Source organism: Sus scrofa, chromosome 6, assembly GCF_000003025.6.
Source record: "Sus scrofa isolate TJ Tabasco breed Duroc chromosome 6, Sscrofa11.1, whole genome shotgun sequence".
Classification (NCBI taxonomy): domain Eukaryota; kingdom Metazoa; phylum Chordata; class Mammalia; order Artiodactyla; family Suidae; genus Sus; species Sus scrofa.
Genome location: NC_010448.4, coordinates 170,615,162 through 170,640,600, shown reverse-complemented (window position 1 = coordinate 170,640,600; position 25,439 = coordinate 170,615,162). Strand labels below are relative to the sequence as shown.

The following is a 25,439-nucleotide window of genomic DNA, read 5'->3' as shown; positions in this document are numbered from 1 at the left end:
TGCTTCTGACCTACTGGCTGTAGATTGGAGGTTCCAGTGATCCCCTCCTTGGTGTGATCAATTTACTATAGTGGCTTACAAAACTCAGAAACATTTTCCTAACTACCAGTTTATTATTAAAGGACATAATTCAGAACAGCTAGATGGCAGAGCTGCATAAGGTAAGGCAGGGGAAAGGGTGTGGGTCTTACCAGCCCTCTCTGGGCGCACCGATCTCTCCACACCTCCACGTGTTCACCAACCCAGAAGTGCTCTGAACCACATTCTTTTGGGTTTTTATGGAGGCTTCATTACAAAGCCATGGTTGATGAAGTCATTGGCAATGGATGATTGATTTGGCCTCCAACCTCTCTCCCCCAAAGGTTAGGAACTTTCCCCCAAAGTTCCAGCCTCTAGTCACGTGGTTGGTTTTCCTTGCAACCAGCCGCCATTCTTAGGTGCAGTCCAGAAGTCACCTCATTAATATAACAAAAAAACACCATTCTCATCACTCAGGAAATTCCAAGGGTTTTAGGAGCTCTGAGCCAGAATTGAAAATGGAGGTCAAATATAGATTTCTTATTATAAATCACAATGTCATAAAATATATGCCCTCATAGAGCATATATACTTTGAGAGAAAGAAAGGGAAAGGGAAGGAGAGAAATCAAGGATGGCTCCTGAATTTTTGCTTGAGTAACCAGGTGGTTGATACAGTTATTGAATTAGGAGAAGTCTAAATTTGAGGATGTGGTGGCAAAAGAAATTAACAGGTTTGTTTGAACATGTGAAGTTGGAGGTGGCTTTTCAGCCTCTAAAAGAGGAGATTTCAGGTAGGCATAAGGAATTAGAGGTCTGAAAATCAGGGGAGCGATGAGGGCTGGAGACACAGATTTGTCAGTTAACATCGAAGAAATGATATTTAAAGCCACAGGACTGATTGAGATCATTTGGAGAAAAACTTCAAAAAGAAAAGGCCCAAGGCCAATCCCTTGAGTAGCCCAACATTTGGAGGTAGAACAGGGGAAGAGTATTCAGGAAAGAAAATAGAGAAGTAGCATCAGTGGGGTGGGAGAAATGATCTTTTATGAGATGTTCTAGAAACCAAAATAAGGAAGTATTTCAATTTTCTTGAACGTGGTAGAGGTCAAATATGATGAGGACAAAGAAAATCCATTTAATTTTTCAACTGGAATTTCATTGGTAACTTGACAAGAGCAGTTTCAGGAGAGAAGTTAGATCAAGAAACCAGAGTGGACTGAGGAGAGAATTGGAGGTAAAAAAAAAAAAAAAAAAAAAAAAAAAAAAGATGTAGGCAGCAACAAGAAGCAACTGTTCTTTTTTAAAAATTTTTATTTTATGGCTTCATCCAGGGCATATGGGGTTCTCTGGTCAGGGATAGAACCTGAACCTCTGCATTGACCTGAGCCCCTGCAGTCAGCTTCTTAACCCACCGCGCCACAGTGGGAACTCCCAAGAAGAGGCTCTTTAGAGAAATTTTTCTATGAAAGAAAGCTAGGAAATGGAGCAATTGATCAAGTGAGCTACAGGTCAATAAATGATTTTTTAATGAGATATAAAAATGTCTTTATGACATTGAAAATGCCAGTAAAGGGCTACTAATATCAAGTGGGCTCTTAGTGCTGTCAGGCACTAGCGCTATATCTCCTAATCCATTCACTCTCCCACATTCCTAAATAACATTATCATCTTCGATGCCAATTATAAGACATCATTATTTTACACATTACTAAGAAAGAAAAAAATGCTGCCAATTAAACTATGGCATGCCATCATTTGTGTGAGAGAAATTTCGCAGGTGTTGAAACATGAAAAAAAGTATTAGAATCAAGGTGATACAGTGTTTCTTTTCTTTCCTCAAACCTCTCATACCTTCTCCCTCTCATCACTTTGAGCTTCCTATTTTACTGAGAAAATAGAAGCGCTAAGGATAGGACATCCTCATTCTCCTACCACCAGATCTATTCACTATCTGCAGCTGTCCTTAAAGACGCTTCCTCAGCTTTTATTTCAATGAATGAATTGCCAGTGCTCTTGCTTAGCAACTGATGGCCCAGTTGTGTACTGGATTCCACCCCCAATTTCCTGTAACTTGCCTGTCTCTCCTGTATTGTTGATTTCCCCATCTCCACTGTGTCTTTTTTCTTTTCTTTTCTTTTTTTTTTTTTTTGGCTTTTTACAGGCTACTCCTGTGGCATATGGAAGTTTCTGGGTCATATGGAAGTTTCTGAGCTACAACTTTGAGGCCTACACCACAGCCACAGAAACACCAGATCTGAGCCACATCTGCAACCTATGTTGCAGCTTAGTGAGGCCAGGGATCCAACCTGCATCCTCATGGACACTATGTCAGGTTCTTAACCTACTGATCCACATGGGAATGCCATCATTTTAATTAAGATAGAAACACTAATTTCTTCCATGTTAAAAAAAATTCTGGACCCCAAATCCATATGCAATAGACAGCCTTATTTTTCTACTGATCTTAAAAAAAAACACAACTGTACAAATACATCTATATGTACTTGCTTTCTCCCATTGTTTCATTCCACTCTTACCTAACTCTCATCAGACTTTATCAAACTTCCACCGCTACACGAAAAGGGCATGTTTCAGCAGCCTGCACACTGCTCAATCCAATGGTCAATTATTTGTTCTAATCCTACTTGACCTACCAGCAGCATTTAACGCCCATTCCCTCCTTCTTGAAACATTCTCTTCCCTTGCTTTTGCATATCCAAACCCTCCTACTTTTCTGCCTGCCTCACGGATTATTCCCTTTAAGTCTTTGTTGGGTCGTCTTCAACTCCCGGACCTAAGCTAGTGTGTTGCTAGAAGAAACTGAACTGAGTAAGGGCAAATTATTCTTTTAGTATACGGCTGATATAGATTTTCCAGTATTTAAAACTTTTTACGTCTATCATTTTAAACGAAAATGATGTATACATCCCCCCTTCATAAGTGAGCATGTCTCTCCAAGCCGCCCTGCCATACCCGGAATCTTTTCCCTCTAAAGAAGCCAACTTCGGGAACGAGCTTCGCGGGGCTTATGGGAAATGTAGTCTTGGTGGGGAGCTTGCACCCCGGGGGAGCCTGGGAACGCTCCGTGGACGGCGACTTCCGCATATGCGCCCTGGGGAGAGAGCCGGTATTCTTGTAATTTTCCAACTGTTGCAGCATGAAGTGAGAGTCGGGGGTTTCTCCCGGTTCTGGGAGATCAGCCTAACGTGATCTCCAGCTTAGAGTCGGAGCTGGGGGTGTGGCGGTGAAAGGCTGGCAGGTATGACTGCGGAGCTTGGGGAACGGAAAGGAAGGGCGGGAAGAAAGAGGCCAGTTTATTGGCTTGTTACCCAACCGAAAATAAAACCTTAAGATCTTCACGTGCTGTGACTTCGCGTTTCGGTGTGTGGCTCCTTTCCAATTCTGGAGTAATTCAGAGAAAGCAAGAGAATGGTCCGACTGCCACTCAGTGGTTTCCTAGATCTCGGGTGGGCTAGAGCAGGCTCAGTTTGCTCTTCTGCCCTTATAAGTAAGGGTCACGGTGCAGAAATCTGTGCATCAAACTTCACCTGTCGTGATTACAAGAGCACTGTTGGCCCTGCAAAAGAAAACATTAAAGCATTTTGAGGGATCTAGGAAGAAAGTATTTCTCGAGAAACTTCCATGCAGTCTTCTTAGGGTATTCTCACAGCAATCATCTGAAGTAAATATTATCTCCATTTTGCATATGAATTAACTGAAGCTGAGAGAGATGAAGTTAACTTGTCTAGATTCAGCTTAGTATTGTAGAAAATCTGAGATTCAAATCCAGATGCCTTTTCCTCAGATTTCATTCTTTTTGCAAGGTGGAAAAAAAAAATCCTGCAAAACAAAACGTTGGACTTATTTTCCTTTTAAAATGTTTGAGTAATGTATGGTGAGTAAATTTCGGTTTGTAATTTTTTTTTTAATTTTAAGGATCTTTTGGTGAATCTGCAGATTTTCCAGTGAAGATTAGATAAAGCTGGGAGAATCTCTTGCACATCTTGCAGTGCTGGTTGGAATTTCAAAAAGTCCAGACTGGGCTCATAGGAGATGGTGAGTTCCCAGAGAGAGGGAGAGAAGCAGATTTAGAGTCTAAACTTAAGACTGCAGCTTAAAAAAAAAAAAAAAAAAATTCCCTCTGGGTCCCTGGATCCAGCCGTCTCAAGAAACCTAATTTGAGATCACTTACCTCAGCTACAGAACTAGACTAGAGAATCACAGAAAGGTATGACTTCCGAAATTACTGAACTTTGAAGATCAGGCTTTTAGTTATCTTTTTAACTCATTCGTTATTTACTTAGGATACATTTCTGGGAGAAAAAGAAATGTCACTGGTTTAAAAGTTAACAACTTGGAGCTCCCGTCCTGGCGCAGTGGTTAACGAATCTGACTAGGAACCATGAGGTTGCAGGACCCAGCATTGCCATGAGCTGTGGTGTAGGTCGCAGACATGGCTCGTGGCTCAGATCCCTCCTTGCTGTGCCTGTGGTGTAGGCCAGCAGCTATAGCTCCGATTAGACCCTTAGCCTGGGAACCTCCATATGCCCGGGAGCGGCCCTAGAAAAGGCAAAAAGACAAAAAAAAAAAAAAAAAAAAAAGGAAAAGTTAGCAACTTGCCGTTAGGTCAGTAGAACAGAAAGGTACACATATTTATCTAAACTCCATATATTTATAACATTTACAGAGATTGTGGCCTATAAAATGTGGACTTTTCTGACTTGCTAGAAACACTTCTATTGGGTAGCATTTTCTGAGGCTGCAGTGTGTGTGCTTCTCTTCTTATAGAGCAGGGCTCTGTGTTGCAGTCCTGGTATTTCATGGCTTTATTCTCTTTCCCATTTATGCTTTCATAGATGCTGTATGCAAGAGCTGCAGAAATGATCAACATCAAGGTAAGGCCTCCATTTATTGTTATTTAAATCCCTTAAAAATCCATATAAAAAGGAAGTGTAGGAGTTCCTGCTGTAGTACAGTAGGTTAAGAATCCGAATGCAGCTGCTGAGGGTTACTACAGAGGTTTGATCCCTGGCCAGAGAATGTCCATCTGCCACAGGTGTCGCCATTTAAAAAAAAAGAAGTTGTGGGGAGTTCCCGTCTTGGCTCAATTGTTAATGAATCCATCTAGGAACCATGAGGTTGTGGGTTCTGTTCCCTGGCCTCTCTCAGTGGGTTAAGGATCTGGTGTTGCCATAAGCTGTGGTGTAGGTTGCAGACACACCACGGATCTGGCATTGCTATGGCTGTGGCATAGGCCAGTGGCTACAGCTCCAATTAGACCTCTAGCCTGGGAACCTCCATATGCTGCGGGTGTGGCCCTAGAAAAGCCGAAAAGCGAAAAAAAAAAGAGGATGTGTATAATCAGGGCAAATGTAGATTGAATATATCAGGTCCAAAAGGAAATTCAGAAAATTGCTAAGTTACTATCCAGGTTATATGTTCTGTACTTAGTTGGAGCTGTATATGTGTATCTAGTCTTTCTGGCAATCATAGAAAATGGATAGCCAACCAGTTAAAGTATTGGCTTTGTTCATGAGGATAAAGCAAAATAATTTTCTAGGAGTTCTTGCCATGGTTCAGTGGAAATGAATCCGTGAGGATGCAAGTTCGATCCCTGGCCTCATTCAGTGGGTTAAGGATCTGGGGTTGCCTAGTTGTGGTGTAGGTCTCAGATGAGGCTTGGATCTGGCATTGCTGTGGCTGTGGTGTGGGCTGGCAGCTACAGCTCCATTTCAACCCCTAGCCTGGGAACCTCCATATTGCCATGGGTGTGGCCCTAAAAAGACCAAAGACAAAATAATAATAGTAATAATTTTCTAGATAAGTAAAATTTTTCCTGTTAGAGTTCTTCAAAGAAAATATCTTACAGTGGGCTTTCATGGAGATAATATAGAAGCAACATCGACAGTAACAATCCTGTAATAAATATAACAGCAGATTTCCTATAACTTTCTTAGAGTGTTCCCTAGAATAAGCAGAGAACGTAGGGCCAAGAAGTACTATATGAACTCAATTTGTAAGTCCAGGTACATAGCCTTCTTAATATTCATCTAGATCCATAAGTAAACCTTGTACCTTTTCCAGAAGCTTCAGCAGCTCTTGAGCATTTTCTCTTCCATGCAAATTTTAAAATCAGCTTATCAAGGTCCACAAGGGAGTGTGTTAGGTATTTTTACTATGTATTTTGATTGCATTTTAGATTAATTTAGAATTTGTAATTTTTCAGTAATGAGTTCCCCATTTATTCAGTTTTACTTTTGGTTCTTCATTGCAGTTTTATAGGTTTATTATGCTAATTCTTGTACATTTCTTATAATATTTATTCTTATATATGGTTTAAGTTGCTGTTGAGAATGGGATGGATCTTTTTTCATTATATTCTCCAATTGATTATCCTGGTGTATAGGAAAGTATGGATTTATATATTTGAGTTTATGTCAACTTATAGAACTATTACTAAGTCCAAGAGTTTTAGTTGTTTCTTAGATTTTCTAGGTAGACCATCACATACTCTGCAAATGGAGTTTTGTCCCTTACTGCCTAATATGTATGCCTCCATTTTTTTCTTGTCTTGTTGCAATGGACAGAACTTCTAGGAACTATTATTTTTGAATGAAATTGCTAACCAGAGTTTTTTTTTCCAATTTTAATGGGAATACCTCCAGTGTCTTACTGTTTCCTCTTGTATTCTGATAGCTGATTTTTGGCTTAGGGGTGGGAGTTGGTTTTGTTTTGTTTTTCATCTTTTTTTTTTTTTAATCAAGTTAAGGATTTTTAGCTTAAGATTGTTTTCATAAATTGGGAACTTTTTTCTCATATCCTTTTTTTTAATACCCGTCAATAAAATCATATATTTTTCTTTAATATAGCAGGGTTTTTCCCCCATTTTTGGTCACCTGGAGGCACATGGAGTTCCCCGACCAGGCATCAGATCTGAGCCGCAGTTATGACTCAAGCCCCAGCTGTGGCAATGCTGGATCCTTAACCCACTGTGCCAGGCCAGGGATGGAACCTGCATCCCAACACTCTCAAGACATTGCCTGTCTCATTGCACCACAGTATAGCAGGGGAACCCCTAGTATAGCAGTTTAGAGACTTTTTAATACAGGAGTTCTCATCATGGCTCAGTGGTTAACGAATCCGACTAGGAACCATGAGGTTTTGGGTTCAATCTCTCGCCTCGCTCAGTGGGTTCAGGATCTGGCATTGCAGTGAGCTGTGGTGTAGGTCACAGACACGGCTCGGATCTGGCGTTGCTGTGGCTATGGCGTAGGCTGGCAGCTACAGCTCTGATTTGACCCCTAGCCTGGCAACCTCCGTATGCTGCGGGTGTGGCCCCAGAAAAGACAAAAAAAAAAAAAAAAAAGAATTTCTAATACATTTTCCAATATTGAACTATCTGTGTATTTCTGGGATAAACTGTACCTAGTCTCTTATCTTTTTCAAGGTATAGATAGTAAATATTTTGGGCTTGAAGGCCATATAGCCCCTGTGGCAACTTCTCAACTCTGTCTTTATAGCTGAAGTAAACAAATGGACATAACTGTTCCAGTAACACTTTATTTGCAAATACAGGCAGCAAGCCTATGGGTTGTAGTTTGCCGACCTGTTCTATATAGTCTTAACTATCTCTTTTTGATAGATATGTTGCCAGATGCCTTTTTAGCTTCAATTTAAGTTAAACAAATATTGACTTGATGGTTGAGAGAATATATTTTATCATATAAAAAAATCTGTATTTTTCTACTTTATTATGATTATGTGAGTCTGGCCTATTTATAGCCGTTCTAACATCTTATTACACTTATGTGTTTATTTTGCAGTTTCTAATAGATTGTAAGAGCTTTGGGGGCAGTAATAATTTTATTCTTTTTGTATCACTAGTCTGTATTTGGTATGTTCTCATTGAATATTTTATGGGTGAATGAATGAGGAACATATAAACAATATTTTAAAATAATTTTATTGAGGGAGTTCCCATCGTGGCCCAGTGGTAATGAACCCGACTAGCATCCATGAAGATATAGGTTTGATCCCTGTCCTTGCTCAGTGGGTTAAGGATCCAGTGTTGCCATGAGCTGTGGTGTAGGTTGCAGATGTGGCTCGGATCCTGTGTTGCTGTGGCTGTGATGTAGACCAGCAGCTATAGCTCTGAACTGACCCCTTGCCTGGGAACTTCCATATGCCATGGGTGCAGCCCTAAAAAGCAAGAAAAACATAATAATAATTTTATTGAGACATGATTCACGTATTACACATTTACTCTTTTAAAATATATACAGTTTAGTAGGTTTTTAAAAAGTATATTCTCATAATTGTGAGACCATCACTACTAATGTAAGAACATTGTCATTGCCCTCAAAACAAACTTCATACCTGGAGTTCCTGTTGTGGCTCATCAGGTTAAGAACCCATTTAGTATCCATGAGGGTGTGGGTTCAATCCCTGGCCTCACTCACTGGGTTAAGGATCCCGTGTTGCTGCAAGCTGTGGTGTAGGTCACAGATGTGGCTTGGATCTAGCATTGCTGTGGCTGTGGTATAGGCCAGCAACTGTAGCTCTGAGTCATCCCCTAGCCTGGAAACTTCCATGTGCCACAGGTGCGGCCCTAAAAAGAAAAAAGAAACCCCATACTCATTAGCACTCACTCCCCATTCCTTTCTTCCCCTAGCCCTAAGTTAGTCTGTGTTTATGTGGATTTGCCTATTCTGAACATTTCATACAAATAGAACAATATGTCTGATCTCTCGTGACTGGCTTTCACCTAGCGCAATATTTTCAAGAATCATCTCTGTCACAGATTTATTTTTATTGCTGAATAATATTGGATCATATGGATATACCTCATTTTGTTTATCCACTTATCAGTTGATGAACACCCATACTACTGCCACTTTTGCCTATTATGAATAATTCTGCTATGAACATTTGTGTATGTGTTTTTGTATGGATGTGAGTTTTCAGTTCTTTGGATATATACCTAGGAAAAATTGCTGAGTCATATGGTAACTCTATGTTTAACATTTTGAGGAACTCCTAAACTGTTTTCCATGGTTGCTGTACCATTTTATTTTATTTTATTTTATTTCGGTCTTTTTTGCTATTTCTTGGGCCGCTCCTGCGGCATATGGAGGTTCCCAGGCTAGGGGTCTAATCGGAGCTGTAGCCGCCGGCCTACACCAGAGCCACAGCAACGCAGGATCTGAGCCGCGACTGCAACCTACACCACAGCTCACAGCAACGCCGGATCCTTAACCCACTGAGCAAGGGCAGGGATCGAACCCGCAACCTCATGGTTCCTAGTCGGATTCGTTAACCACTGCGCCACGACGGGAACTGCTGCTGTACCATTTTACAATTCTACTAGCAATGTATGAGGGTTCTAGTTTCTCCCTATTCTTGGTAACACTTAACTGTCTTTGATTTTTGCTATTTTATGGGTGTGAAATGATATCTAACTGTGGTTTTGCTTTGTATTTTGCTAATGATATTGAGTATCTTTTCATGTGCTTATGGGCCATATCTGTCTTTGGAGAAATATGTGTTCAAACCCTTTGCCCATTTTTTTATTATTATTTATTTATTTATTTATTTAGGCCAGACCTGTGGCATGTAGAAGTTCCTGGGCCAGGGATGGAACCTGAGCCACAGCTATAAACAGAGCCACAGCAATAACACCACCAGATCCTTAACCTGCTGCGCCATGAGGGAATTCCCCTTTGCCCACTTTTTAAATTTACTTTTTAGGTTTTTTTTTTTTTTTAATGATTTTTACTTTTTTCCATTAAGGCTGGTTTACAGTGTTCTGTCAATTTTCTACTGTACAACAAGGTGACCCAGTAACACATATGTATATACGTTCTTTTTTCTCACATTATCAGGCTCCATCATAAGTGACTAGATATAGTTCCCAGGGCTACACAGCAGGATCTCATTGCTTATCCATTCCAAAGGCAATAGTTTGCACTGGTTAACCCCAAATTCCCAGTCCCTCTGACTCCCTCCCCCTCCCCCTTGTCATGATTCTCCATGTCCATGATTTTCTTTTTTGTGGAAAGGTTCATTTGTGCCATATATTAGATTCCAGATATAAGTGATATCATGTGATATTTGTTTTTCTCTTTATTTCTTCACTTAGTATGAGAGTCTCTAGTTCCATCCATGTTGCTGCAAATCTTTGCCCACTTTTAAATTGGATTGTCCTTTCATTGTTGTAAGAGTTTTTATATTTTAGATACAAATCTTTTATTAGATAAGCAATTTGCAAATATTTCCTCCTATTTTGTGAGTATTCTTTTTCACTTTTTTTCATGGTGTCTCTTAAAGCATAAAAATGTTTGATTTTTTTTTATTTATACTTTTTCTGTCATGTCAAGAAACCACCATCTAATTCAAGGTTACAAAGATTTACTCCCTTGTTTTCTTCTAATTATATACATTTGACCCTTGAATGACATGGGTTTGAACTCTTGTGGGTCCATGTATATGCGTATTTTTTCAATAAATACATATTAAAGTACTGCATCACCTGTGGTTCATTGAATCCATAGTGGTGGAACTATAGATCTGGAGGGCTGTAAAGTTATATGTAGTTGTTTTTTTGTTGTTGTTGTTGTTTTTGCTTTTTAGGGCTGCACCTGAGGTATATGGAGGTTCCCAGGCTAGGGGTTGAATCGGAGCTACAGCTTCAGGCCTACACCAAAGCCACAGCAACACAGGATCCAAGCCGTATCTGCAACCTGCACCACAGCTCACAGCAAACTGGATCCTTAACCCACTGAGCGAGGGCAGGGATCAAACCTGCAACCTCATGGTTCCTAGATGGATTCGTTTCTGCTGTGCCACAATAGAAACTCCTATATGTGGATTTTTGACTGTGGGGAGGGTTGGGACGCCTGACCTCGAAGTTGTTCAAGGGTCACTGGGAGTTTTAACTGTTATATTTAGGTCTCTAATCCATTTTTATTTCATTTTTATATATGATATGAGATGCATGTATTGGGGGGGGCAACTTTATTCTTTTGCATGTGGCTATCCAGCTGTCCCAACACCATTTGTTTAAAAGACGTCTTGGCATTCCCACTGTGGTGCAGCAGGATCTGCAGAGTTTTTGGATGCTGGGACACAAGTTCGATCCTCAGCCCAGCACAGTGAGTTAAGGATCTGGTGTTGCCACAAGTCCCCAAATGAGGCGCGCTTTAGTTTGAAGATCTGTGTGCTATTGCAGGGATCAATGACACTCCAGGATGTGGCTGTGGACTTCACCCCAGAGGAATGGCAGCTACTCGACTGTGATCAGAGAACCTTGTATTGGGATGTGATGTTGGAGAACTTTAGAAACCTCATCTCGGTGGGTAAGGACAGTGTCTGGTAACTTGTCAGTATCTCTCAGAATGTTTTAATAGTGCCTTTAAGACTTGTGAAAGCTGTGAACATTCAGAAGCATTAATAAGTTTGGTCTGGAATTTTAGTGGTTACGGTTTCTTAATCCCCTTGAGGATCAGAGAGGTGTTTTTGCTTCTTCCCCCCAAATGAAGAAGGGTCTTTTCCATTCTAAAGCCTGTTCGTCATTATTCATAGGCCCTGGACTGCAGGAGGCAGACCCAGATTGTCAGGTAGTTGTTTGTCTGCAACGCTTTGTCCCCAGTTCTGTGTTGTTTCCCGTGAACAGGGTGTCCAGTCCCCAAAACAAAAGTGATCTTCAGGATGGAGCAAGGACACGACCCGTGGATGGTGGAGGGAGAGAACCCACGTTGGCGCTGTCCAGGTGAGTCAGAGAACCAGGTAGATGGGAGTCTTTGGAATTGAGATCCCAGTTGGTTGGTGAAGGGAAGGCACCTTGGAAATGCTTTTCAGGAAGCACTTCTTAAAGCCACACACCTTTGGAAGTGACTGGGTGCACTTGTCAGACCCCCAGTGACTTGTCACTTCCACTCTCCCACGTGGCTGCTCTTGTGCGGAGGGATGTCCCTCCTCCCTGCTCTGGCTCCTCCCACTGCTGATCCAACTCAGGGCTTGCTCGGTTCTCTCAGTTCCCAGAATCCTCATTCCTCTTCCTCCTCAACATGATGGCAGATCTTTTCATACATCCAGTTCTAATAACACAGTCAGATTGTGTGGATTTGAAGTCTTCCTTCACCAACCACTGTCTAACCTAATTATTTTGTAGCACAACTTTATTCATATAATAGGGATAATATTAGTCTTTACCTCAGATTTGTGTAAAGATTGTAAGATTTAGTACATGTAAGACCCTTCAGATCATGGCAGGCGATAAGTGTTCAGCATGTTAGTTGTTTTTATTTCAAAACTTTCAGTCACATATGTTCTAATATTTTTCCCTTTTTAAAAAAAAACTTGTTCCTTTCCTTGTAGCATGTGCTCCATTTGTGTACCCCACCTTGCTCATCTTTAGTCTTACAGTGAACTTGGGGTGTCTACCTTCTAGTGCATCTTTCCTCTTCACTTGATAATCCTGATATCTTGTGGAAATTCTCCTCCAACTTTATTTGAATTGGTTCCTCACTAATCTGCCCTCATCCTTTCTTACAACTTATTCGCTTCTTGCTTCTTGCCTTCTCTTCCATCTTCTGAATTCCTCTCCACTGTAACTCCCTCTGAAAACTTCATCACCCTAAAGGCTAAGGTCATTTGAGAGTTTCCGTTGTGACTCAGTGGGTTAAGGATCCAACTTAGTCTCCATGAGGATGCGAGTTTGATCCCTCGCCTCACTTAGTGGGTTAATCCGAGGTAAGTTGCCATTGCCATGGCTATGACATACCTCTCAGTCTCAGTGGCAGCTCCAATTTGGCCATAAAAAGAAAAAAAAAAAAAAAAAAGGCTGACGGCTGACATTATTTGCTTTGTACCATCTCCAGCATCTTTGCCTCACCAACTTTCCATTCCCATGGGTTTATGCCACCTGGCCTTGTCTTTTTTTTTTTTTTTTTTTTTTCATAGTAAGCAATTTTTAATATTTTTCAACCATTTACCTTTATCTTTACAATAAAGGGTAATGACTAGCCTGCTGCTTTATAGTCTCAAAATCACTGTGGTAAGCAATTTGGATTTTTTTCTCTTAAGAATTTCTCCTTAAATACTACTGTGATTTATTACCTATGATTTAAACTATTATTTTATCCAAGACTGATTCAAAATAAAATCTTCCATTTCCATAGAGCCCATTAAAGAAATATGTTTCAAATGATTAAGAGACCAATTAAGTATATTTTCGTTTCCCTGGGACCCCAATTTCTACTGACATAAACCAAATGAATTTTAACTCTTGGTATGCTATCCAGGCTGTTTATGTACCTATAGTGCAAATTCCCTTCATTTTCCAGTTTATCTTTGATGTTCCTGTAAAATTTATCTGAATTATTTCATTTTTCTTATGACTCTTGACAAGTAAACATAAATTATTCCTTTATAACCTGTACCGCAGTATTTAAATGTTTGTGAGGCCCTCTTTAATATGATACCATTTAGTTTATCCAGAATTGTCCATCTTTTGCCTATTCCATGGCAGTTGGACTCCTTAGCATCCTCTGTACACAGTTTTCTTCTCTGCATCAGCCCTTTCATGTCTGGTGTGCCATCTCAAAACAGTGTGCTGTTGGAGTTCCCATTGTGGCTCAATGTTAACAAACCCAACTAGGATCCATGAGGATGCGGGTTTGATCCCTGGCCTTGCTAAATGGGTTAAGGATCCAGCATTGCTGTGGCTGTGGCGTAGGCTGGCAGCTATAGCTCCTATTCAACCCCTAGCCTTGGAACCTCTATATGTGGCAGGTACAGCTCTAAAAAAAAAAAAGCAAATAAATAAATAAGTATTTTTAGAAAATAAAAACAGCATGCTGTTAAGTCTGAATTCAGTTTTTTCCTCTTTCTTGATAACTTTAGCCTGGATTAATCTCTACTTTCTTTTGAACTCCCATCCCAGCTCTATCACGAAAGCTTTATATACACTGTTTTACTTTTTTTTTTTAAATTATGTGGCTTTTAAGACCTTTTTCTTTAAAAATCTGTCGCTTTAAGGCATGTCTTCTCATAATAATTATCCGAAGTGAAGTCCTGTATCATTTTTTTTCTTTATATCATTGCTAAGCACATAATGGATATACAATGAATATTTCATTAATTCATTGTTGGAAAGTCAGGGATTATGAGGATGTTTCTTATTTCATTCAACAAGGCTTTTTAATGTTTTCTGAGAAGGATTCACATAAAGAAAAAAATTATACCATTTTCCAGGTGTGTAAATTGTAGTTGAAAAGGCAAAACATAGCCATATATTACAAATGTGATGAATATGGAACATTTTTGTTCAGTGCACAGTAACATTGCAGGGGTTTTTTTTTTTTTTTTTTTTTTTTTTTGTCTTTTTGCCATTTTTTGGGCCACTCCTGCGGCATATGGAGGTTCCCAGGCTAGGGGTCTAATCAGAGCTGTAGCCACCGGCCTATGCCAGAGCCACAGCAACACAGGATCCGAGCTGTGTCTGCAACCTACCCACCACAGCTCACGGCAACGCCAGATCCTTAACCCACTGAGCAAGGGCAGGGATCGAACCCGCAACCTCATGGTTTCTAGTCGGATTCGTTAACCACTGAGCCATGATGGGAACTCCAACATTGCAGTTTTAATCTAGCTTTTGTCAAAATGAATGGTTTAGGCAGCAGCAGAGACTATTTTAGAAATCCAGAGAACTAGTTCCCTTGTGGCTTGGCATTGTCGGTAGTGTGGTATGGTTTATCACAGGACATTGAATATAATTCTCTGTGCTGTATAGTAAGATCTTGTTGACTATCCCCCCCATGTATTATAGCTTAAATCTCCTAACCCCAACCCTCACTCCCTTGGCAACCACAAGTCCATTCTCCTTGTCAGTGAGTCTGTTTCTGTTTTGTGGATAGGTTCATTTGTGCCATATTTCAGATTCTACATATAAATGATAACATATGGTATTTTTCTTTGTCTTTCTGACTTACTTCACTTAGAATGATAATCTCTAGTTGCATCCATGTTGCTGCAAATGACATTTCATGCTTTTTTATGGCTAAGTAGTATTCCACTGTATATAAGTACAACATCTTTTATATCCGTTCATCTGTCAGTGGACATTTAGGTGTTTTTTTCTGTGTCTCGGCTATTGTGAATAGTGCTGCTCTGAACGTAGGAGTGCGTGTATCGTTTTGAATTATAATTTTGTCTGGATATATGCCCAGGAATGGGACTGCTGGATCATATGGTAACTCTATCCTTAGTTTTCTGAGAATCTCCATACAGTTTTCCATAGTGATTGCACCAACTTACATTCCCCCCATCAGTGTAGGAAGGTTACATTTTCTCCACATCCTCTCTGGCATTTGTTATTTGTAGAGCAGTCTTACTCTTTTTGTTTGTTTGTTTTTTAGGGCTACACCTGAGGCATATGAAATTTGCCAGGCTAGAGTTCAAATTAAAGCTACGGCTGCTGGCCTATGCCATAGCCACTGCAGTGTGGGATCTGAGCCTCTTCTGTGACCTACACCACAGCTCATGGCAACACCAGATCTTTAACCCACTGAGTGATGCCAGGGATTGAACCCACATCCTCATGGATACTAGTTGGGTTCTTTTCCACTGAGCCACAACGAGAACTCTGAGTATTCTTATTCTTAAAGCTCAGGAGCAAGGCAAATACAGATTTGTTTGAGAATGAGAGACTAGATTTGAAATCATATGTTTCTTTTTATAACTATTGATGGCAAAAATTAACTAGGAATGTTTTATTATACTCCTTTTTAGAAGCTGACTACCCTCTTGTTGATGAATCAGACAAGCACCAGGAAAGTAAAGACAATTTTTTAAATTCAGTTTTGTTCACATTTAATAAAATTCTGACTGTGGAGAGACCTCATAGTTATAAGATGAGCACAAGTCTTAATCCTACAAGAAAAAAATCATATAGATGTACATCATATGGGAAGAGTTTGCAACCTACTTTAGACTTACTTAGTTATAATAGATGTTATACTGGAGAAAACACTTATGAATGCAATGAATGTGGGAAAGCCTTCAAAAAGAAGTTTCATTTTATTAGGCATGAAAAAAACCATACAAGAAAAAAACCCTTTGAATGCAGTGACTGTGGGAAAGCCTATAGCAGGAAGGCACACCTTGCAACTCATCAGAAAATTCATAACGGAGAGAGACCCTTTGTGTGCAATGATTGTGGGAAAGCATTTATGCATAAAGCACAACTTGTGGTCCACCAGAGACTCCACACTGGAGAGAAGCCTTATGAATGCGGTCAATGCGGGAAATCATTCACTTGGAACTCCTCCTTTACTCAGCATGTGAAGTCGCATACACTTGAGAACTCATTTGAATGTAAGGAATGTGGGAAAACCTTCAGGTATAGTTCGTCCCTTTATAAACATTCTAGATTTCATACAGGAGAGAAACCCTACCGATGTATCGTCTGCGGCAAAGCCTTTGGCAACACTTCTGTGCTTGTTACGCATCAAAGAATCCATACAGGAGAGAAACCTTATGGATGTATTGAATGTGGTAAAGCCTTCATCAAGAAGTCTCATCTCCTTAGACATCAGATAACTCATACAGGAGAAAAACCCTATGAATGTAGCAAATGTGGGAAAGCATTTTCCCAGAAATCAAATCTTATTGTACACCAGAAGATTCATATGTAATACTCACTTATGAACATGAGGAAGCTTTAAATATTCAATAAACCTTATTAAGTAGAGAATTCTTAGTGAGGAGAAACCCACCAATTTGAATGAATTGGAAGAATAAATTCCAAATTAAAATCAATGCCAATCATGTTCTAAAAGTGATAAAAGTTTTTAGATAAAAGATTACAGAAAATATTAATTTATAAATGATAGCATATAGAGCTTGGAAAGTAAGCATAAATTAAACAGGGGACTAGAGAAAATTATACTTACCACCTCTGATTGTCTGATTTTCTTTTTTTTGCTATGTGGCATACAGAAGTTCCCAGGCCAGGGTTCAAACCCATACCACAGCAGTAACCCAAACCACGGCAGTGACAACAGCAAGTCCTTAACCACTAGGCCACCAGGGAACTCCACTATCTCTTTGATTTTTTAAAAATTTCTATAACAAATTGTACAATTACACAAGTATAAGTATAAAATGTTTATATGTTACATTAAATTGTATCTATTAAGAGTTTCTGCAGGAGTTCCTGTTGTGGCTCAGCAGGTTAAGAACCCAACTAGTATCCATGAGGATATGGGTTCAATCCCTGTCCTCACTCAATGGGTTAAGGATTCGCCATTGCCACAAGTTGCAGTGGAGGTCACAGATGCAGCATGGATCTGGTGTTGCCATGGCTGTGGAGTAGGCCAGCAGCTGCAGCTCCAATTCAACTCCTAGCCTAGGAACGTCCATATTCCACAGGTATGGCCCTAAAAAGCAAAGAAAAAGTTTCTGCAGTAAATATCGCCATTTTTTTCCTCCAATCCTAACAGTAACATACAAGTGAAAAAATGTGGTTTAATATGTACTATGAATTTCAATAATATTTTCATCCATTTGTTTGTACTTTTTTTTTTTTTCCCTATGGCTGTACCTGTGACATATAGAAGTTCCCAGGCCAGGAATTGAATCTGAGCCCTAGCTGTGACCTACGCCACAACTGTGGCAATGCCAGATCCTTTAACCCACTATGCCAGGCCAGGGATCAAAACTGTGCCTCTGCAGCAACCCAAGCCACTGCAGTCAGGTTCTTAATCCACTGTACCACAGTGAGAACTCCCATTTACTGGCACTTTTAATGGGTACCACAGTGTTACCGAATCTCAGTGTCTCCCCTTTAGTTCTAAAACTTACTATAAAGATGTATAGAATTATATGTAAACTATAATGTATATATAATTTAACAAGATATCAGTTGGGGGGGAAGCAGTTGTGTTCTGTATTAAAGCAAATATTCATTTGAGGAAAAGAAGTGTTTAAATAAGTATGTAAATAAAACATTTCTACTTTAAATATTCCCGTTCTTTTTCACTGATGTAGTTACCTAAGGTGTAAGGATAGCTCAAGCAGTAGTTAACTGGGGTATCACCTGTATCTCATTTTAATAAAATCGTGTGTCAGAGTTTAATGGTAGCCTAGTGGTTAAGAATTCAGCGTTGTTGGAGTTCCTGTCGTGGCTCAGCGGTTAACAAACCCAACTAGTATCCATGAGGACATGGGTTCGATCCCTGGCCTCGTTCAGTGGGTTAAGGATCCAGCACTGCCATGAACTGTGGTGTAGGTCAAAGACGCAGCTTGGATCCCAAGTTGCTGTGGCTGTGGTGTAGGCCGGCAGCTGCAGCTCTGATTCAACCCCTAGCCTGGCAACCTCCATATGCCTCAGGTGTGGCTCTTAAAAAAAAAAAAAAAAAAAAAGAATTCAGCAGTGTCATTGCCATGGCTTGGGTTAAATCCTTGGCCTAGGAACTTCCACATGCCATGAGCAAGGACAAAAAACAAAAAGTGCGTATCATAATACTTTTCAACTTTCAAGGAACAAGTTTTTAGGTATCTGTTTGCTTTTAAGAAAATACAGGTTTAGCTCCTAGGGATCCCTTGAATTTTCCATGTGACATAGGCAGCATTAATTAAGTCGAAAAGAGCACTTTTTTGGCTTAGTCACTTCACTTTGGAATGTGGCATTTTTAAGTTCCACGTATTCCCTTAAAAGGATGAACCAACCATTATTTGAGCTACAGTTTTTTTTTGCTGTCCACAATGCTCCTTGATAATGTCAAAAAAAACCTTTTATGCCTTTTCTTGAGTTGTGACAAAACAGTGTGAACCCAAATTCAGAAATCCCAGAGTTCTCATTATGGCTCAGCAGCTTAAGAACCCAACATAGCATTCATGAAGATACAGGTTTGATCCCTGGCCTCGCTCAGTGGGTTAAGGATTCAGCATTGCCACAAGCTGTGGTGTAGGTCACAAATGCAGCTCAGATTCAGTGTTGCCATGGCTGTGACTTAGGCCTGCAGCTGCAGCTCTGATGTGACCCCTGGCCTGGAAACTTCCATATGCTGCAGATGCACCTGTTAAAAAAATAATAATAATAATAAGTCAAGCCTTTTTAAGCTCAATTACCATTATATTGACTGTTTTTCTTTCACTAGCCATTTTTTGAAGAATATGTTGAATAATACTTATAAACGAATGATAGTGGGGTTTTTTTGAAAAGCATGCTAGAACTTAAGGATTTAAATTAAATCTTGTGTACTGATTTTTTTTTCTTTTTTGCTTGAAGAGACCTGAATCAGGCTCCTGAACCTTCCCTTTAGCCCATCTGTACACTTTCTTGTAAAATCTAATTTTAGAAAGAACCCTGCTAAGTCATTTTAACCAGAACCCTCTGTCTTCACTCTCCGATCATGTTCTTTATCCTCCATCGTCCTTTAGGTAATGTCTGGTCACCCTCGCCTGTCTTCAGCAGGAATCCTGTTAAGCCAGTTTAACCATCCTCTTCGTGGTGTTTTCTCTTAGTAACTTTCCACCCACTGACCCCATTCTACTCCTTGGCTATAAGTTTCCACTTGCCTATGCTGTACTCAGAGCCTGATCTCTCGCCCACTTAAGTTCCATTGCAGTGCTCCCTATGCCTATCCCACTGGTCCTGAATAGTCTGTTGTCATTTGTGTTTTTTGTTTTTTTGGTTTTTTTTTTTTTAGGGCTTCAGGTGTGTCTATGGAGGTTCCCAGGCTAGGAGTCGAAACAGAGCTGCATCTTCAGGCCACAGCCACAGCAACGCCAGATCCAAGCCTCGTCTGCAACCTAACTGCAGCTCACAGCAACACCAGATCCTCAACCCACAAATCAGGGCCAGGGATTGAATCTTCATCCGCATGGATGCCAGTCGGGTTTGTTAAACACTCAGCCACAGTGGGAACTCCTCATTTTTCATCTTAACATACGTCATTAAATACCTTTCTTCTGTATCACTTTTTCAATTAATTTAGGAGGCTACATACTGGTTACACTCTTGCAGTTCCAAAAATTTCTGTTACCTTCTTTCTTTGGAGTTGTCTTCAGAATCACTCCAACAGTCACACAGGGAATTCTTCAGGTATTTACAGTCACTGGGCTTTTGCCTTTTTTCCCAATTCAACAGTTTTCTCTCATTTCCTACATGAAATCCTCATTCATGTAGGAATAGCGCTTACCATTCCATCCTATCTCCCCTTCCCATGCCCATGCTTCTCCTCTGAGAAACCCCAAAGTACTTACAACTGCAGGAAAAGGACACCTTTCAAGAGGGGAGGAGGGAGCTCTTCTGTTGCCAGCATCATGCCATGAGGTCCCCTTGGAAGAGCAGCTGTGCAGGTCAAGGTGGTAAGAAGTATGAAATGGTCTGTGAGTAAAACAAGGGAATTTTAATTGTAATATATCAGGAAGCATGTAATTTATGTTCAATAAATTAAGTTGCTCCCTCCCTGCCTTTGGAAGAAGGAATACAGTAGAGCAAGCTAAAATATATTTCCAGTACTGGACAATTATAAACTGCAACCTCAGGAGGTTTTTGTCCCTGACCTCATTGTCTTAGGCTGTACAAGATTTTGGCAAGAATAAAACCAAAACTATGCTTAGCTCTATCCAAACATCTCAGATTCCCAGGACTCCCTAGTCTCTTGTATTCTGTGGCTGAAACAGCCACACACAACACACAATCTAAGTGAGAAATCCTTTAATTTTTCTCACATCTAAGAGTTTGTCATACTTTGAGATTTTCTTTCTTTTTTCACTTTGCAGAAAGATCACTGAGGAGTTCCCTTGTGGCTCAGTGGGTTAAGGATCTGGTGCTGTTCTGGTTCAGTCCCTGGCCTGGGGGCGGCTGGGGGTGGGGGAGATCACTGAGAAATGCCTTCTTTCATTTTCATTTATACGCAGATGGCAGATAGGACTTTTCCTCCCAATGAAAGATGGCAGATAGGACTTTTCCTCCCAATGAAGCTTTTTTTTCTGATTATTATATGTGCTAATTTTTAAGAATCAAATAAGGAAAGTATAAGGAAGGGAAGAAAATGGAAAAAGGGGAAAAGGGAGATCTGAGTTTAGGCATCTGAATTCCAGAAAAGGACAGAGTTCAGGCCTTGTACAAGGTTTAAAAAAAAAAAAAAAAAAAAGTAAGGGTAACCAGAATAGTATAGAAATATAATGTGTAACTTAAAATCTGAAGAAAGAAATAATGAAAACTTCATAAATCCAACAAAGCAGGAAAGGTGAAAGTTGCCCCCCAAAAAAGTATGATAAGTAGCCAAAAAAGGTAGAAGTAAATAAAAGCATATCAATAATAATATTAACACAAATGGATTAAACTCACCTGTGATGAGAAGAAACAATGGTCTCTTATTGTGGAAATGCTTTAGCCTTTTTATAGTTTTTGTTTTGGGGGGGGTTTTGGCCATACCTGCGACATATGGAAATTTCCTGGCCAGGGATCAAATCTGAGCCACGGCTGGGACCTACACCACCAATGGGGCATTGCCGGATCCTTAACCCCCACTTCAGGCTTTTTATAATTTCCTTTGCAAACTAAAAGCATGTTATCTCCAGTGAGCTAGAACGCACCACTGAAAAGGCACATGGGTACCACTGAGCACTTCGATTTACATTACCATCTAGGATTCATAGAACAGTAGGGTCTGCTACCAAAAGAAGGGAGAAGCAGGGCTGAGCAGATGTCCAATAACCTTTCACCTTTGAACATGGCCTTGCTATTACATAACCACAATTCAGTTATCAAAATAAAAAATTACCATTCATATACTACTATAATGTCATCTATAAAATTCCCCAGTTATCTTAATAATGTTCTTTTTTAAATAAATTTTTAACTTTGGAATAATTTCAGGTTTACAGAAAAGTTTCATGGGTCACCTTTCTGTAGAGTAGAAAATTGACAGAACACTGTAAACCAGCTATAATGGAAAAAAATAAAAATCATTTTCAAAAAAGTTACAAAGATAGTACAGAGGGTTCCCATATACCCCCTCACCTATTATAAATATATGATTTATATATTATATATGAGATTATATTATGAGAGTACAATTTAAGGAGCCAACACTGGTGTATCAGTATTAACTAAATTCCAGATTTCACTCATATTTCACTAGTTTTTCCACAAATGTCCATTTTCTGTTCTAGGACCCAATACCAGATACTACATTGCATTTAAACCAATAATATTCTCAATTTTTTTTCTGGGCCAGAATCCGAACCTGGATTACCTATTGTATTTAGTTGTCATATTTCTTTAGACTTTTTTTTTTTTTTGGTCTTTTTAGGGCCATACTCATGGCATATGGAAGTTCCCAGGCTAGGGGTCAAATTAGAGCTGCAGCTACATGGGATCTGGGCCGCATCTGCAACCTACGCCACAGCTCACGGCAACACTGAGTCCTTAACCCACTGAGGGAGGCCAGGGATCGAACCTGTGTCCTCATGGATACTATTCAGGTTTGTTACCACTGAGCCACAATGGGAACTTAGGTCTTTTCTTAATATAAAGTCCAAATGCAAGTTCACCTTTTTTGGGGGAAGGGAGCCTCACCCACAGCATGCAGAAGTTTCTGGGGCCAGGGACTGAACCCATGCCACAGCAGTGACAAGGCCAGATCCTTAACCCACTAGGCCACCAGGGAATTCTTCTTTAGAGTCCATTATCTGGAACAATTCCTCAGCCTTTCAACATCTTTCATGACTTCAATATCTTTGGAGAGAGTACAAACCAGTTATTTTGTAGAGTGTACCTCAGTTTTGGTTGGTCTGATGTTTCCTCATGACTAGATTCAAGTAGGTTATGCACGTTAGCAAGTCTATCACATAAGTAATATTCTCAGCATTTCATGTCAGGAGGCACAATGTCAACTTGTCTCATTACCAGTGATCTTAACTTTGATTACTTGGGTAATGTGGCATTCACCGCGTTTCTACTTTGAAAAATCACCATTTTTCCCTTTGTAATTAAGTAATCTGCAGTGGAAATGAGACCCTGTTCCTCGTCTTTCACTAGAGTGCTAGTTTAGCGCTCTGGTAACCTGCCCGTTCCCCTTCCATCTTTTTTTCTCCTTCTTGATTCTTTTTTTTCTTTTTGCCAAAGAAACCAGCAATTTGCTTCATTGAAATTTCCCCAGTCTAGATTTTTCAGGTCATGTTCTCTTAAACCCATTCCAGATAGGCTTTGCCTTGCACCACTCCACTAAAACTGTTCTTGTAAAGGTCACCAATAAAATTCTAATTGCTATATCAAATGACTAAGTTGTCAGTCTTAACTGTCCACAGTTTAGGACACAATGTATCACTCCATTCTCTTTGAAGCTTTTTTTTTTTTTTCACTTGGCTGACAGCATCCACCTCTTCCTGCTTCTCCTCTTACCTCACTGATTTTTCCTTCAGTCTCTCTGCTATTTCCTTCTCATCTCTACAACCTTCCAACTCAGGCTCAATACTCAGGCCTCTTCTCATCTCTTTCTACAAGCTCTTCATTGGTAACCTCATTTGTCTGATGGTTTTAAAGTCTATCTATATAACATCTCCCGACTTTATTTCTTGCAAACATATCCCCTGAACTCATGCGTATTTGCCGAACTTCACCACCTGGTTTTCTCTAACCAGCATTTCAAACTCAACACAGGTCCTGATGTTCAAAACAGGTCCCGATTTCCCTTTGTCCCTAGATGTGCTCCTCCTGCAATATTCTCCACCTCATCTGATGGCAGTTCCATCTTTTCATTTGCTCAGATTGAGTCTCCTTTTCTCTCTCATACCTTACATATGATCTACAATAGATCATATGGAGTTTGCCTTCAAATAGACTTTGAATGCAACTACTTCTCACTAGGTCTTCTGTTACTACTTGGTCTGAGCCACGACCATCTTCATTATTCTAATAACCTCCTAACTGGTTGTACTCTGGCTTTCCTCTAGTTTATTCTCCATGCAGCAGCCAGAGTGATCTTACTAAAACTTGAGCCAGACCATGCCACTCCTCAAAATTCTCCAGTGGCCTCTCTTTTCACTCAAATGAAAAGCCGAAGTCCTCAACGTTGATGCAAGTCCCCCCATAGTCTGGGCCCTCATGCCTCCTTCCTTCTCTATTATTCTTCCATCTCCAGGCACAAGGCTCTCCTTGCTGTTTTTTAAACATGTTTGGCAATTTCTGCTCCAGGTCTTTGCTCTTGCTGTTTCCTCTACTTAAAACCCTTTTTCATCTGGCATGAATTTGCGCCTTCATTTACTTCAGGTCACTTTCTTCAGGCCTTTGCTCAAATATCTTCTTCTAAGAGAGACATTCCTTGACCACTCTGTTTAAAATGCAACCCTCCATCCCCTTTCATTACGCTAGTTTTCTCCACAGCATTTTGCAATATCTAATAAAACAGAACACTCGCTTTATGAAGGAAGGTATTTTCATCTGTTTTGTTCACTATTCCACACCCAATTCAATGCCTGGTACATAGCAGGAGTTCAGCAACAAGTTTTTGTAACATGACTATCAGATACATGCTTACCATAAAGCCTGACAGTATACAGTACATACACATTAAAAAAGAGAGAGAGCGAGCCCAGGGTGGTAGTGAGAAAAGGGGAGAAGAGTCTGAAGAAACCTGTAAAGGAGAAATTGTCCCAAACCTCATCTGAGAAAAAGGTTGTTTGTGTGTGTGTGTGGGGGGGGGTTGTTTGTTTTGGGGGTTTTTTTGCATACTATCATTCCTGACAAGTAATGGAATTAAGATTTATTTTAGAAACTAGTTGTCCACCCACCGTGATGCCTGCCAGATATACTCTCCTTTTTGTAGCTCACCAGCAATGATTGTGTAACCCTTCTCTCTTCCTCAGAAAAACTCCTTTTCCTGAGCGAAAGTTGAAATTGACCTCTTGCTGTTCCCGTATAGCTAGATGGTAATAGGACTTTGAAACATACTCATAACTAGGCTACCTGAAACAAGAAACCCTTTTAAACACGGCTCTAATACATTAATTTACATAGTTTGTCTTTTAAAATTAAGTTGCTGTCACTCCAGTGTTACTAAAATGAAAACGCTTTTCTAAAATAAAGTACGAAACCCTAATTAACTGTTTTCTATTTACCATGCCTGCATGGCGTGCGTGTCTACAGTCAGGTCTGTACTAATCGGTAGAAACCGGCGCACGTTCCCCTTCAGCACGCCAGCGCGCTCCGCCGGGCCCCAACCACGGCGAACGAGAGCGCGGCGCTGGGGGACGCGGCACCCCACGCCTTCCGGTCGCCCTCGCCGCGAGCCCGGCCGGAAGCCGGAACCGGGGGAATTTCCCAGAGGGCCCCGGGGGATTTTCCCAGAGGGCCCCGGGGGAGCTGGCGGGGCGCTACTTCCGCACACGCGCAGTAGCGGCATC

The 25,439-nt window shown here is 40.4% G+C and overlaps 1 protein-coding gene and 1 long non-coding RNA gene across 4 annotated transcripts; one reads left to right on the top strand and one right to left on the bottom strand.

Moving 5' to 3' along the window:
• On the bottom strand, positions 1,314-25,363 carry LOC102167618. The gene is made up of 3 exons (XR_300015.2): positions 25,155-25,363; positions 20,289-20,412; positions 1,314-3,597 (listed from the first exon to the last, which is right to left on the bottom strand). It is a non-coding gene; the product is annotated as an uncharacterized LOC102167618 (long non-coding RNA).
• LOC102167697 (zinc finger protein 684) lies at positions 3,106-25,146 on the top strand. 3 transcript variants are annotated; one of them, XM_005658341.2, is made up of 6 exons: positions 3,106-3,279; positions 3,957-4,076; positions 4,877-4,915; positions 11,248-11,374; positions 11,692-11,787; positions 15,810-21,195. In XM_005658341.2, the coding sequence occupies exons 2-6, from the start codon at positions 4,074-4,076 to the stop codon at positions 16,712-16,714; spliced, it is 1,170 nt and encodes a 389-aa protein (XP_005658398.1). In that variant the 5' UTR covers positions 3,106-3,279; positions 3,957-4,073; the 3' UTR covers positions 16,715-21,195. The 3 variants fall into 3 exon arrangements, with proteins under 3 accessions (XP_005658398.1, XP_020952654.1, XP_005658399.1); XM_021096995.1 differs by lacking the exon at positions 15,810-21,195 and adding an exon at positions 24,903-25,146 and having other exon boundaries at positions 3,139-3,279; XM_005658342.2 differs by having other exon boundaries at positions 3,139-3,279; positions 11,248-11,370.

What these genes read in the sequence shown, in the direction of transcription:
- LOC102167697 (XM_005658341.2), top strand. An exon ending in CAGAAATGATCAACATCAAG is followed by an intron (nt 4,916 to 11,247) that starts GTAAGGCCTCCA and finishes GTGCTATTGCAG; the next exon opens with GGATCAATGACACTCCAGGA. An exon ending in TAGAAACCTCATCTCGGTGG is followed by an intron (nt 11,375 to 11,691) that starts GTAAGGACAGTG and finishes TCCCGTGAACAG; the next exon opens with GGTGTCCAGTCCCCAAAACA.